Source organism: Oryza brachyantha, chromosome 10 (genome assembly GCF_000231095.2).
Source record: "Oryza brachyantha chromosome 10, ObraRS2, whole genome shotgun sequence".
Lineage (NCBI taxonomy): Eukaryota > Viridiplantae > Streptophyta > Magnoliopsida > Poales > Poaceae > Oryza > Oryza brachyantha.
In genome coordinates, this window is record NC_023172.2 from 14,274,097 (window position 1) to 14,288,449 (window position 14,353).

General features: G+C 41.0%; 2 protein-coding genes across 2 annotated transcripts; both read right to left on the reverse strand.

Moving 5' to 3' along the window:
* Nucleotides 1-929: 929 nt before the first annotated feature.
* LOC102700185 (probable lysophospholipase BODYGUARD 3) lies at nucleotides 930-5,596 on the reverse strand. Its single transcript, XM_006662476.3, has 3 exons — nucleotides 4,565-5,596; nucleotides 4,290-4,489; nucleotides 930-1,587 (listed from the first exon to the last, which is right to left on the reverse strand). The coding sequence occupies exons 1-3, from the start codon at nucleotides 5,444-5,446 to the stop codon at nucleotides 1,266-1,268; spliced, it is 1,404 nt and encodes a 467-aa protein (XP_006662539.2). The 5' UTR covers nucleotides 5,447-5,596; the 3' UTR covers nucleotides 930-1,265.
* Nucleotides 5,597-11,653: 6,057 nt separating this feature from the next.
* On the reverse strand, nucleotides 11,654-12,965 carry LOC102713853 (heavy metal-associated isoprenylated plant protein 39). Its single transcript, XM_006661931.3, has 3 exons — nucleotides 12,760-12,965; nucleotides 12,407-12,482; nucleotides 11,654-12,311 (listed from the first exon to the last, which is right to left on the reverse strand). The coding sequence occupies exons 1-3, from the start codon at nucleotides 12,766-12,768 to the stop codon at nucleotides 11,884-11,886; spliced, it is 513 nt and encodes a 170-aa protein (XP_006661994.1). The 5' UTR covers nucleotides 12,769-12,965; the 3' UTR covers nucleotides 11,654-11,883.
* Nucleotides 12,966-14,353: the final 1,388 nt, after the last annotated feature.

The window sequence follows — 14,353 nt, forward strand, 5'->3', positions numbered from 1 at the left end:
TTATCGAAACAAATTTAGCATGCTGTGATTCTGGCATTGCGGTTAGATTTGATTTATTCTTTTTGCAAGCAATTGCAGTAAATATACATAAAGTACAGTAACCTGTGGCCCTAGCTCTAGCTGGGTACAGCATTTTTTTCTCATTTGCTTATTTCCCATCAAATAAATTGTGTGGGAAATTGACCAACTAGAGGTGAGTTGTAAGGAGGACAGTGAATTGACCAACAGCCGTGAGCGCGTGGGTCGTGAGAGATGCAAATGCGCCATTTATGGGGCACCATTGCGATCACTGCCGAGCCACGGTCTGCATGGGGGTACAGTAACAGCAGGGTGGTGTTGTGAGTTGTGTGTGACACAGCTTTAAATCTTTGCATGTGCTGTAGAATTTTACTATCTCCTGGAGGTGTACAGATTGGAATTCGGCCACTCACAGTTAAGTCGTGGAGTGGGAATAAAGTGGATGAACATAAAGAGTCCGTATACTGATGTTCTTTGGATCTTCTTCAGCTTGGTTACATTCTTTCTTTGCCAAGACATGAGACGGGCTGCTGAAAGCATCATGCAAAGCTAGTCCTAGCTAGGTTTGTGAGATTTACGTGCACTGTCACCCCATCTTTTTTCCTATACTTATTCTTCTCTACCAAAATTTAAATTTTTAACTTTAAATTTAGAGTTAATTTTGAAATTTTTGATCAAAGTTTATTTTTCAGCATTGGCTTTCAAAAATTATCTTCCGTTTGCAAATATGCCGATTGACCTTTTTTTAATGAAAAACCCAAATAATCGTCTCCTGCAATTCATAGCCCTGTATCTCCTGTACTTTGCAGTTTGCAATGTAGCATGGTAATTTGTGATCATATTTTTAGATTTCATCCGGAATAAGAATGGTATAAAAAAATGAGAATGGACTGATAACATAAGTAGGAATCTTCTAATAATCCCCACAAGTTAATCATATCACATTCTGTCCAGGTTTACAGCTGAAAAGCCTGGAAGGACTCATTTATCATAATTATACACAAGACTCGGCAAGAATTTTCCCAACCTTCAATATGAATACTTGAGAAGGAAAAAAAAGGTAAAATTAATCAGGTAGCCTTCACATTTCTGTTGAGCCTTGTTTGCTCTTCAGTTTCCTGTTGCATTCAGAAATGTGTTTGTTTGTCGCAGTCTTGCTCTTCTCTGGAAGACCCAACTTCGACTCATCCGATGAGGTGCATCTTAACACACTTTGTGGTTTCTCCTATTTACTCATGGTGATCATGTCACCGTTGTCTGTTCCAGATCTCCTCCAGCTCCATTGCTAGTTCTTTCTGCCTTTTGACAACAATGGTGACATGATCTTTGCCGTCGATAACCTTAACACGGGCACGAGGTATTTTCGACTTCACTGCATAACTGCATTGCACAGGGAGGAGCTCATCATCCCTGCCATGGTAGACGGTGACGTCGCAAGTGAGCTGATCCCTGACGATCTCAAGGCATTTGTCAATCTTGCCGGCGCTGCCACAGATGATGTTGTGGAGGGTATGCCACGAAGCGATGTGAGTGTGGCAGAAGAAACCATCCATCAGGTATGTTCTGACCCTGTCCGTTGGATTGGGATGAGTAGTTAGAAAATTGTTTTTCAAGCCATAAAGTTCATGCTATGATGTTTTTCTAAGCTCTGCATTGGAATTTCTGAAAAAGAAAAAATAAACTATTGTTCATTGATGAATGCAAATCTACAATATATATAGGAGTATTTAAAAAAAAACTTGGCCAACAAGTAAAGATGGCCCACAACATTCAGTAAGTTCAGAAAAATCCATCAATGAGGTGCGGTAAACCTTATATAAGCCGCGTTCGCCACAAGGCATAAGTTAACCTTTTCACGTGCACGCTTCCCGAACTGATAAATGATGTATTATTTGCAAAAATTTTCTATAGAAAAGTTGTTTTAAAAAATCATATTAGTCTATTTATATTTTTAATAATTAATTAATCATGTACTGACCTATTACTACGTTTTCTGCGTCAGATAAGTTAACTTATCACCCCCTACCTGAACGCGGCCATGCTAGGTATCCCCATTCCTACTGGAGGCTCTACCGCACTATACATGGGGAATTTAAGTTTTTTTTACTGCTATAATAGTGATGTTGAACATATTTCCGCTCATGTTTCTATGGCTACGTTCGGCAACCATGATAAGTTAACTAGTCTCTCTTGTTTTCCGCACGCATGCTTTCCGAACTATTAAACGGTGTATACTTTGCAAAAAAATTCTAGAGGAAAGTTGTTTTAAAAAATCATATTAATCTATTTTATATTTTTTAAATAATTAATAATTAATTAATCATGTACTAATCTATTACTACTACTACGTTTTCTGTGTCGGGATAAGTTAACTTAAGCCCCCCTCAAAGAACGTGGCCTATGACATATGAGTACTAGACAAACACGTTAGACACTACAAAATTACTACTAGATTTTCGTTTTAAATTTGGGACAACTAGATTTGAATAATCAAGAATTAGCCAACCAACGAAAGACTTTTGAGAACTTTTACTACAATAAAGAAAAGTATAGTCCGAGCTATATGAAAGGTATTCTGCCCCCAAAGCATGAAAACCGGTTCAAGCAACCATTGAGTTGGTTTCAACACCATGGCAGCTGATCTGGCTATTATATGTTGATGATGTACTACTAGCTCACAATTTGTTCCATTCAGCAGAGCGTACAGGCACAGTTTTTAGTCATTTTATGGTCATACAGTGAATACCACAGTTTCAAGTATTAATCTGTGATAACTCCTGCTGACATGTACATCCTCAAGGATCATTAGAAGATCTCCGTAGCAAATGACATTAAGACGATGACATTTTCTGATGAACCACCATGTCGTAGCTATTTCAGTCGTCACGGTGGTGAAACCAACTTTGAAACCACATTCAAAAGTCAAAACAACCCCAAATCAACCAGCTGGTCACTTTTGTTTAGAGAAGTGATTAGGGGAGTGGGCGAAACAGAAAAAGTAAAAATCACTTTGGTTTAAAAGATGGACTAAAACTTTTATTTGATTCCTTTTTTTTATTTAATACCGTTAATTTTTAAATCTATATTTGACTATTGGTATTATTCAAAATTTCTTTTCTTGTAAATTGTAAAATTATACGTTATGCTTAAAGTTTCTATAGTAATAAATCAAATCATAACAAAATAATTAATAATTATATATTTTTTAAATAAAGCAAATAGTTAAATATAGACAACGGCTTCAAATAAAAAAAATATCTGAAGGGAGTAAAATTCACTAGAGTAGCTGGCACAGTAGGTGGCCACCAGTTCTGACCGTTCCGGTTAGTTTGACATTCTGAAAAAAAATCCACAACAAATTTGCAACAAAACAACATGAATTTCATCCGAATTTGGGCCGTCGTTGGAACAGCAGCCGTGCGCATGTCTCTTCACCCAAGTACCACTACTACTGTTCAGACCCCAATCGTTGACCGGAGTCAAGCACAGTTCATAAATCCCGTGGTATTAACTCCAGTGGATGCAGGCTGCAGGCTTGCAGATGGACCCCCGACCGGCATCAGTAAATGGCACTCATATCCTGCATCGCCTCGACGGGAAAATCCCACTTCCTACCATAGAATTCAAGTATTGAATTCGTTTCCATTTTATTTTCATTTCATTTCGGTGGTGTTTAGATTGAAATTTTTTTTGAGAGAAGTATCATATCAAATCGGATGTCGGAAGGAATTTTTGGACATGAATGAAAAAACGAATTTCACGGCTAGCCTAAAAAACGCGAGACGAATCTTTTGAGCCTAATTAACCCGTCATTAGCACATGTTGGTTACTGTAGTATTTATGGTTAATCATGAGCTAATTAGGCTCAAAAGATTCGTTTTAAGATTTCTTCCATAACTGTGTAATTAGTTTTTTAGTTATTTATGTTTAATGCTTTATTTAGGTGTCTAAAAATTCGATGTAATGTTTTTTGAAAAAATTATGGAAATAAACAAGGCCTTCATCGGTGTTTACGAACTGTTTCTGCAGCCCAAATCCGCTGGCGGATAGCACGAAAGTTTCGTTCGCTGAGCTGAGCCGGTTGGTTACCTAATTTCACCAATAAATATTTGACGCTAATTCGGGCTGTTATGACTTTCTGCAGGCATTACTCTGTTTCTGTTGGTCTTAATTTGCAGGTCAGTCAAATTATCTCTAAAATTTAGTGATTAATTAAGTGAGGGATTATAGCTGGTTTAATTTAGTAGTTTGGTTTAGTTTAGTTTAGTTACCTGTAAAAGGTGAAGACGCGGAAGGCGAGCTCCCAGAGGCGGTGGTGCTTGCAGAGCACGATGCTGACGGTGCGGCTGAGGTGCTCGTACCAGCACGCCACCGACGCGCCGAACGCGATCGCCGGCCACACCCGCCGCGGCGCCACCGTCCTCAGCACGTACTGCGTCCCGACCTCCCCTCTCGGCACCGGGAAGTATGGCTGCGCAACAACACAACGCGTCAAACACCACCGCGAGACGAGGCGGAGGCGGAGGCGAGGCGGCGGCGAGCTTACCGGCGCGACGAGGGTGAGGGAGCGGACGGCGGCGGGGTACTTGACGGCGAGGGCGAGCGCGAGGATGGAGCCGAGGGAGTGGGCGACAATGTGGAACGACTTCACCCCGTGCCGCTCGATGACGGAGCGCTCGATCATCTCGACGTGCTCCCGGAGCGTGTACAGCGAGTCGGCCGGCTTGGGGCTGCGGCCGAAGCCGAGGAGGTCGACGGCGAACAGCCGCCGCCGCGCGCGGGCGCCCTGGCTCACGTTCGGCAGCACCGTCTCCGTCCAGAACCCCGACGACGAGATGAACCCGTGGATGAACAGCACGTCCTCCTCCGTCGCCGCGCCGTCGGGGGGCGCCTCGACGTGGACGAAGAGGCGGCCGGCGTCGGCCGGGTTGCAGTTGGCGCAGTGGCAGTCGGACCACCTCGGCGACGGGTACGGCTTGTGCTGCTTCCCGCCTTCGCCGTCGACGCCGATCTTGCCCCTCAGCATCTGCACGATGGCGGAGTGCACCGTGACCGTGGTGGCGCCGCGCCGGGAGGAGGGCGGGGGCGACGACCGGGTCGCCGACGCGGCGCCGGCGAGCACCGACGGGCGCGTGTACAGCGTGTCGGAGATGTCCTCCAGGTGCAGCTTGGTCGACGACAGCATGCTGACCACCTTGGACCCGCCGCGCTCCGACACGACGATCTTCCCGGACGCCGCCGCCGCCCCCGAGGACGACGACGAGGAGCAGTAGCACGGCCGCCACGCGCCCTCCAGCATGTAGTCCGCCACCTTGTACACCACGCACAGGAGCACCTCCACCACGTCCAGCAGCATGAACACCACCAAGCTCACCGCCTCGTTCGCCGCACGGCCGGCCGACGCCAATGCCGACCGCGCCGCAGCCATCCCACCTACCTAGCTACCGCCGGCCAAGCTCAGCAGTCGACCGGTGAGCTCGCTGAGCCGACGAGGGTAAAAGCAGGTGCAGCGCAGGGGAGTGTGAGAGAGTGAGAGAGTGAATTGATGGGCGAGGTCGCATTAAAACGAAGGGGTTGGTAGTTGGTGAACCCCCTCGCGGCTACCACGTCCACGCACTGACATGACAACTGGTTTGGGCTTCGGACCGAGCAAGCAGGAGCAGGAGCAGGAGCAGCCAAGGATAATCTGCATTTTAGGTGGTCTTTATAGTGAGAAAATTTTTTAAAAGAAATGTCACTTGATCGGATGTCGGAAGGGGTTTTCAGACATGAATGAAAAAACGAATTTCATGGCTAGCCTAGAAACCGTGAGACGAATCTTTTGAGGCTAACTAATCCGTCATTAGCACATATTGGTTACTGTAGCACTTATGGCTAATTAAGGACTAATTAGGCTTAAAAGATTCGTCTCAAGATTTCTTTTATAACTGTGCAATTAGTTTTTTGGTTCATCTATGTTTAATGCTTTATTTAGATGTCCAAAAATTCGATGTGATGTTTTTGGCAAAAAAATTTGGGAACTAAATAAGGCCTTATTTGAACCTTTTCCAAGGGCATGGACCTCCATCTGCTAATCCATCAACAAGACAAGAAAGCAACTGTATTTCTACCTGGAGGCGACATGCCATGTGTACGTGTATCTACCCTGTATTTCTTTGAGCATCTTTTACTCTTCTTTTTTTCACCCAAAATACGACGGGTTGGTGAAACCGCAAGCACGTTAACAGGTATAATATGATGCAGGAGATAGGAAATGCCATGTCAGATTTATAATTTGGCCAACGAGAGGAGACGAGTGGGAAGAAAAATCAGACTATAGATACGACAATGGAGTAATATACTTTCTTCATTTCAAAATATATGATATATTTTATTTTATACGATACTACTAAGAATTTGACAAGATTTCTATATTAATATATCATTTTCTTGACACGAAAGTATAACCATCGAAAACTACTTTTGAATACTAATATAACAATATCAATATCAATTTTACGTTATAAAAGTTATGTTTTAATAAAATTATCTTTGCTCAAATCATTGTCTTAATTAAACAAAATATACCTTATATTTTTTAAAAAATATGAGTATATATATAGCTAATTATATAATAAATGACTAGTTTAGCTATAGGTATGATGTGTTCATGAATATCATTTTATTTTTACACAAAAAACACACAGCGCACTTGCATATCCATGAATACATCTCCTGACATATGCTCAAAGCAGCGCTAGATTTCTAGCCTTACTCCTTAATTACCAAAATCCACTTATATGTAAGTAATATTTATGTGCACGAGTGTGTAGATCCTGATGGATGGAACCTTGCAAGTGCACTACCGGTACTATCCATGCATGAATATTAAGTAAAATGGAACGGAAGGATTTTTTTTTTCTTTGGTAAGAACTCGGCGTATCAGGTTCAGAATTTTCTGAAGTTGCAACGTCATTTTTTAGATTACAAATACTAGAAGCTAACATCACCTAATTTATTTGTTTAGATAATGACTTAATTATTTTGAACTATAAACTTCATATTCAGCAAGAATCCAGTGACTTCCAAAGCAGACTCATAACTGATGCATCATGTCTGCTGGTACGGTGAATCTTATCTACCTCTCACGAACACACCACGTTTTTATCAGTTACGGCAACAAGAGCACATGTATTTGTAGATAATGACTTGCCCATTCTGCATGTCTTTACTTATGACGAGGAGCAGTGGTACTTCTGTTTCTTCCATTGTCACGATGCATGTGTCATGTATGCTTCCCCGGACATGAAGGCGACGCCGACGCCGCCGCCGGAGCACCGGTAAATATTTACTCGAGCCGGCAAGGAATGGACCAGAGTACAAAGGGTCGTTTTTTCGTTTTTTATAAAAAATAAAAAACAAATAACATATTGACAAATAAAAACTATTTTATGAATAATATATATATATATGTATTTTAGTTCTTTAAAAATAAAGACTGAAAAATAAGTTACGATGAAAAAAATTAAAATTAACTCTAAATTAAATTTTAACTTATAAGCAACAACGTAAAAAGAGTTTTACTCTCATCCTTCTTTTTGTATCTCGAGATACCGGTACCTCACGGTTGAATTCAACAATGTAAATCTTACTTGGCTAGATCTAATAATAATAAACTACCTCGAGATATAGAAGGAAAGATGAGAGTAAAATTCACTAAAAAAATGCGAAGGTGCAGCCGTGCAGGACGCTTCGTGCCGGGCTCTACTGAGTTCTTCGTTGACTAGTCAATGCTGCTGCAGTGCTGCGTGATCCAATCGCTTCCGTAGTGCGGAATCATCTGCACAGATCGAGACATTAATTACCTGTGAATACAAATTGACCGTATCTGATCTCTCTCGACAACCTAATCGTTAAAAGATTACTCAATTTACTGTGGAAAGAGTAGCTAAGTACTTGTCTAGATATGAATATATGATCAAATCTCACAGTTTACTTTCAGGAACTGCAGTGATAATTCAGGCGTCAGCTGCCGAGCCAAATTTCAACAGACATCCATCGAGATGCATGAGTCACTGAAGCAAAAATGTACATTTCCTTGTCCAATTTAGATAGCTTTTTAAATAGACTATTCGTTGATGAAACCTGATCGATCTTCTAATTAATTATATGAAAGAGTTAAATATGATATGTTATAAATCTTTTTTTAAACTGATGATATGTTATAAATCTAATAAATAGCTTAGAACAAATGGCTTAAATAATACAGTATTTAAAAATATTAGTCTTATCAGTATGGAGTAAATAATCGGTCCCAATAATCTAGAAGATAAGCTGGGAAAAAAAAGACGGTGCCTTAGTCACGTAGATGCATAAAATAATTAATAATGAGGAGACTGATTAGATCATAAACCATAGAAAAGCAGCAAAATCAGCTCATGCCGGGTGAGCAGTATGCAGGTTAGAGGTGCCAACTGGTACGGCAAAGTTTTTTTGCCCTACCCTTTTTCTTTGGCAGAAAGTACGGCAATGTCGCGCTCTGGTTGATTTGGTCACTGGCTTAGGTGAGCTAAGCCAAGAGGAAAGCTGAGACGAGGAGCTCATGTAGTTGAGCAGGTGCCAGAATTCAGAGACATGGCCATTGTTTATTCATCATACCTGGCAGTGCAGAGTTCAAATTTGGATCAAACAGTTGCTGAATTTAGGTGTTGGTTGCTTCTTTGGCATGCAAAAGTTGCTTATTCATCATCACTGGCTGAAAGCCTGAAAGGGACTGTACAGGTGACCTGACCGTGTAATACTAATATACTATCAGTGTACAAGATTTTGGGAAATCTGTGGGAGAAACGGTCCTGGAGCTTACATGTGATTCATGCATGTATTTGTTGCGTGCAAGGAAGCAGTTTTTGTGGCGATTTCAATTTGGCAATTGACACAGGGCAGCATTGAGTCAACACCAAAATGACTGATGGATTTTTCCTCCTTGGAAAGAAAATTCATGGTCGTACTAGTTGCTAACAACTTAACACCTGCATACAACCGTCACTGCGTGTTTCTGGAAAATGTTTAAAAAATGGGGAAAATGACTAAGCAATAGCACAGGACATCCATCTGAATGAAACTATGAAAACAATGTGCTCCAAACAGTGCATAACTTTTCTGAGAGAATGTTCCTCTGGATTATTAGTACATGATGAGTACCCAAATTTTACATTCAGGATCATAGGACACCATGTTTAATGTTGACATGTATCAGCATTTGGGACAATGAATTTGATGAATTTATTTATCATCCCTGCAAGGCTGCAAATAACTCTGAACATTTGCAATGACAACATAATTGTTGGTTTGCTGCTGATTGAGGTAGAGGCCTTTCTTTCTAGACCAAGGCCCAGCTCATACATCATAGTCTCATGGTTGGACAAGCCCAATACCATTTGCTGGTGTTCTCTTTGTTTGGGCCATATGGCTTTCTGTCTCTGCAAACAAGGAATCAGGAGGAGATTGAGCCCAAAGCAAATGTTGACCAAGCCAACCCGACAAATCATAGCAGCTATCTTAAAGAAAACTGGGCCATAACCATAATAACCTGTGCAGACTAGCAACACTGATCCCTTTTTAACTGTTGGAAACAAACGACTTGTTTCAACCAGTGCTACGACATCAATCAGATGCTATGCAGTAGACATCTCAACAGAAGACAGTCTCATTTCATCAACCAGGGTGCTTGATTGCCCAAACAGTAAAATGAACGCCACTGCTCTCACGATCAGCTCAGCCATCATTCATTGGCTCATCAGCAACCTGAATCCAGAAACCCTAGAACAGTGCCAGTTTTAAGCCTTATAGGATCTTAATTAAACAAGAACAGTTGCAATTCTGTAGGATTTCAGATTGTTGCTGCAATGAAAATCTTGCATGCAGACTACAGCTAAAGCTAAGGCTAAACAGCAGTGAACGTCGTGATCATCCGACTCACCGTCGCACAAGATTTCAGGGCAAGAGGACAAGCGGTTTTGGTGTTAAGCGTTCCAAATGACCGTCATTGCCACGCTTGAAACCCCATTTAGTGGACGCAATTAGCCACATCCTAGAAGGCAAAAAGCAGATATCATTTTCGCCTCTTTGCTGTTTCCAAGTTGGCTACTAAAATATTTCACTCTTTTTCTTCATATATATTCTCCCTGACGTATCAATCTGGGCTTGATGATATCATATAATTATGTATTTTCTGTCGTTTCCTCTGTATAGACTCGGCAGTGGTAGGTTTCGAGTTTATGGTTTTGCCGTTTAATATGTGGTTATGATACGTACTTTATATAAGTAAGAATGATACATGAATACGTTGTGAGCTTCTCGTTTAAAACTATGTCAATGTTACGGTACTTTTACTTGTGGTTGTTGTGGTGGTGGTAGTACAGTAAATTTTAGATCTAACTATATATTAAATATTTTATTCTAAACTTTCGTAAGATATATTTATCGGTTTATTTATTTTAAAATGATATATGACACATAAATCTATCATAGAGTTATATATTTTAGTTCTAATTTTATCCTCATAGAATTTCTACTACGTATACTAGCGGTGTGGTATAACAAAATCAGATCCGTTAAATTCAAAATAATGGACGGCTCAAATCATTCGAGGTATCTTAAAAAAATCCAAAAACTATGGGCAAAGCCTGCCTTTTGGAATGTGAATTCTTCTCAAAGTGAGTCTCATTAGCATTGATTTTCTAATGCAACTTGAAATAAGTGGTTAATACTATCAATTGATCCTGGCCAGAAGATTTTGGCCGGTGCCATGCTGTCCCTATACTAATTTTATCAGTATGTGATACAATTGTGATTTGAGTTAAACATTAACTTACATGATTATCTTCCCTTATCCATGATGGAGATGCATCAATAATGTCGGTTGGACCATTTTTTTTCCTACTGATTTCTAACTGATATTCTAATTTTCACGTCATAGATAGACCTGTCGTTCAGAAACCTTTCCAGGTTAGCATCATTGACCTTTTTTAGGTGACATTATGCGACATTTTAGGATTTGGGCTCCAATCGTAGTGTCATAATTAGAGTCATGACCTAACTTGAGAAACCTAAAGGGCTAGCAAAACAGAGCATACATTCATCCACTTGTCTTTTTGCTTATGTTTATGTTTATAAGTCAAAATTTGAATCTTGAACCTTAAATTTAAAGTTGATTTTGGGTTTTTTCACCAAAATTTATTTTCCAACCTTGGCTTTTAGAACACTAATAATAATAATTTTTTGTTCACAAATTATTTTCATTTGCAAATAGGTTGTTTTGCTTTTTCTGTAAAACATCCAAACAATCACACCATCCTAATTGGTGAAGGAAAACAAAACGAAGCAAACTAGGCTTCACCTCAGATATGTCTAAATTAACTAGCATATCATCTCAATCAGCAACTAGCAATTGATTAACACAGACACACGGCAATCTCTTTATACACATAGGAGAATACCAAAAATGCATCTATAGATGATTACATTATAATTGCATGGGATGACAAGGTTCAAACTATTGACATTGAACAATTTTATTATCTTTAAGAAGGTATTCGAAGGTACTACTGTTTTTTATATAAAATTTGGTATCTCTTGATATAGGTACCAAATTTTATATAGAAAACAGTGATATCTCATGATAGTTTCTCAAAAATGATAAATTTGATCATTGACATTTCTTCGCTGCTGATACATTTGTAAATACATGGTGCATGCATATCATCGTATCACCAATATTACAGCATGCTGATGCATAGTTCATTGGCCTCGTAACTCGTGCGTACACGTAGACGTATACAGTAGACATGGTCGGCTACTACCTTGAGCCATGGCGCCATGGGAGTTTCAGCAGATGGTGCAGGAGTTGGGGTTCTCCTCGATGCTCTGCACGAAGTAGTGGTTGGGCACGTAGGGGCCGTAGCTGTGGCTGTACGCCGCCCGGTACTGGTTCATGAGATCGGCGAAGAGCTGCTGCTCCGTCGGTGGCTTCTTGTCGCCGTCGTCCTTCTTTGGCTCGGCGTCCTTGCCGTCGCCGTCCTTCTTGGCCTCGCCGTCCTTCTTGTCTCCCTCGCCTTCCTTCTTGGCATCGCCGTCCTTCTTGGCCTCGCCGCCGTCCTTCTTCTCCTCCTTCTTCTCCGGCTCCTTGGCCGGCCCGACGGACTCGATGGTCGCCGCCCACGACTTGCGCAGCTTGCTCACCACGTTCACCGGGTCCACCATCCCGATCACCGTCATCTTCTGGCTCGCCATGTCCATGGACAGCTCGTCGATGCCTGAACACAAAACAAAGGCAGGATACTAATCAATCACTTCTTCTTCCTCCTCCTTGCATCACGGTGAGAGAAGCTAGAAAATCAAGAGAAGATACCGATGAGCGTCGAGACGGCCTTCATCGCCTTCTGCTTCTCCGTCTTGTCATGCACGTTCAGCTTCACCACGATTTTCTGCAACAAGATGAGCAGTGCGATCACTGATCAGTTCACTTACTTTGCCTGCTGACCATCAGAGCTCGAGCTCCAGCTCCAGCAGAATTAAGTTCATTAACAGCAGATGAGCAAAAGCCAGAGCACAAACATATGCAGAGCAGAGAAAGGAAAGAGTGATTCTATCGGATTCTAAAGCAAGATCCTTAGCTAGAAGAAGGGCTGAGAACCCCATGCCCCCTGGAAAAGGTGACCAACTTTCTGCATACCAAAAAAGAAACAAAGATTCGAACAGCACCTTCGACATGTCTCCGGCCTCCGAAGCACGAACGCCGACTAGCCGGCGGCGGTGAAAGGAGAAGCTAGAACCCGTCCGGATTGCAGATCAAAACCGAAACGAATCGATCGATCAACAGGAGCTCACAACAATGGCGTATGTAGAGGTGGCAATGGCTGGAATTAATGGAGCGGGAAGAAGAGCGAGTGGATGGAAACGCGAGGAGGAGGAGGAGCTGTAAATAAAGGTGGCAGTAGCAGCCGGGAGTGTCACGTAAACGGGAGGGGAAAGTGGAGTGGAGTGGACAGGGAGAGAGTGAACCAGCCTCTAACTTCGATGTATCCACGTGTCAGCCACTCGTGTTTGGAACTATGTCCAGGAGGGGGCAAAAAAGTTGGTGAAGGCCAAATCTTTGTTCTCTTCCTCACAATCAAGTGTGTTTGGCGATTGGCACAGTTTGAGCTTTAGCCTTAAGCACTTTGGGTTAAGGGTAGGTGCAAATAGTCTTATCCGCTAACATCATCTAAATACATTGATTAGACTTAGTGGGATATAAAACTTATCTAAGATAATTCGTTCAGAAACGCTAGAAACAACACCTGAGATAAGCATTTGAGCCCACTAGTGTTCGTCATGATTCTTGTAAGTATTTATTCTTTGTCATGTTTTTGTTGCGCTCTCCTTTCACAGTTGTCTTTCTTGTACGTGTTTTCCCATGCATATGCAATTTTTTTCACTCTTTAATTAATTGTACAATGGTCTATGGTTACAATGTTCTACCACTGGCAGAAGACAAATAATTCTCTCTCTACTGTATTATCAGTTGATTGAGATGATTGTGTACATAGACATATCAATGTTGGATAGAAGAAATAATTGTTCATATTATTTTTATTACCAGTAAAGACCATTATATAAATTTAGCATTTTTCCTTAAAACTAAGTAAAATTCTCCATAGATTTATGAGAGTAAGTTTTTTGATAGGAGATGCCGCATCAATCTCTATTGTCTTTTCACGTAGGATTTTCATATCTTAGAAGGAATAAGAGATGGCTGACGTGGCTTCCGTGGAGATTCGCCCTAAATTGCAAGAATACGTCATCATTTTCTGAACTTATTATGAGATCCTCAAATAAACCTATCCAATTAGGAAGTCACTCTTGGATGCTCATCGCCACAAGTTTATCTACTTGTGATGCCATTTCACGACACCAGCGATGCTGATGAGGCCGATGAAACGCGATGCATTCTGCCTGCTCTGCCCCCAATCCCTAGATTTTTTTTAATTATTTTTTGAAATTTTTATTTTTTACCTGTAGATTTTTTAATTATTTTTTGGAATTTTTATTTTTTATCTCAATTTTAGAACTAATCTTGACAATTTATTTTTAGACCAGGATTTTCTAGTAACGTGCTCAAATAAAGTTATTGTGTCAACTCTTCGTGGTATAGCGGTTTTATTTGGCCATGCTAAACAGGGTGGTGTGTCAAAAGTTCATATAAAGAATAAAGTTATAGAGTTTAGTTTCAAAATTTAAAAACAAAAAGGTTCCTGACTCTTTTTAGAAAAATTCTAACCCTAACCCCTAATAATACATCCTCTAATTTCATCAC

Coding starts and splice junctions, on each gene's coding strand:
- LOC102700185 (XM_006662476.3), bottom strand. CDS start 5,446: ATGGCTGCGGCGCGGTCGGCATTGGCGTCGGCCGGCCGTGCGGCGAAC. Junction 4,490..4,564: donor CCCTCACCCTCGTCGCGCCG/GTAAGCTCGCCG, acceptor GTTGTTGCGCAG/CCATACTTCCCGGTGCCGAG. Junction 1,588..4,289: donor CGCGTCTTCACCTTTTACAG/GTAACTAAACTA, acceptor TCCAACGGACAG/GGTCAGAACATACCTGATGG.
- LOC102713853 (XM_006661931.3), bottom strand. Junction 12,312..12,406: donor GGCCGTCTCGACGCTCATCG/GTATCTTCTCTT, acceptor TTTTGTGTTCAG/GCATCGACGAGCTGTCCATG.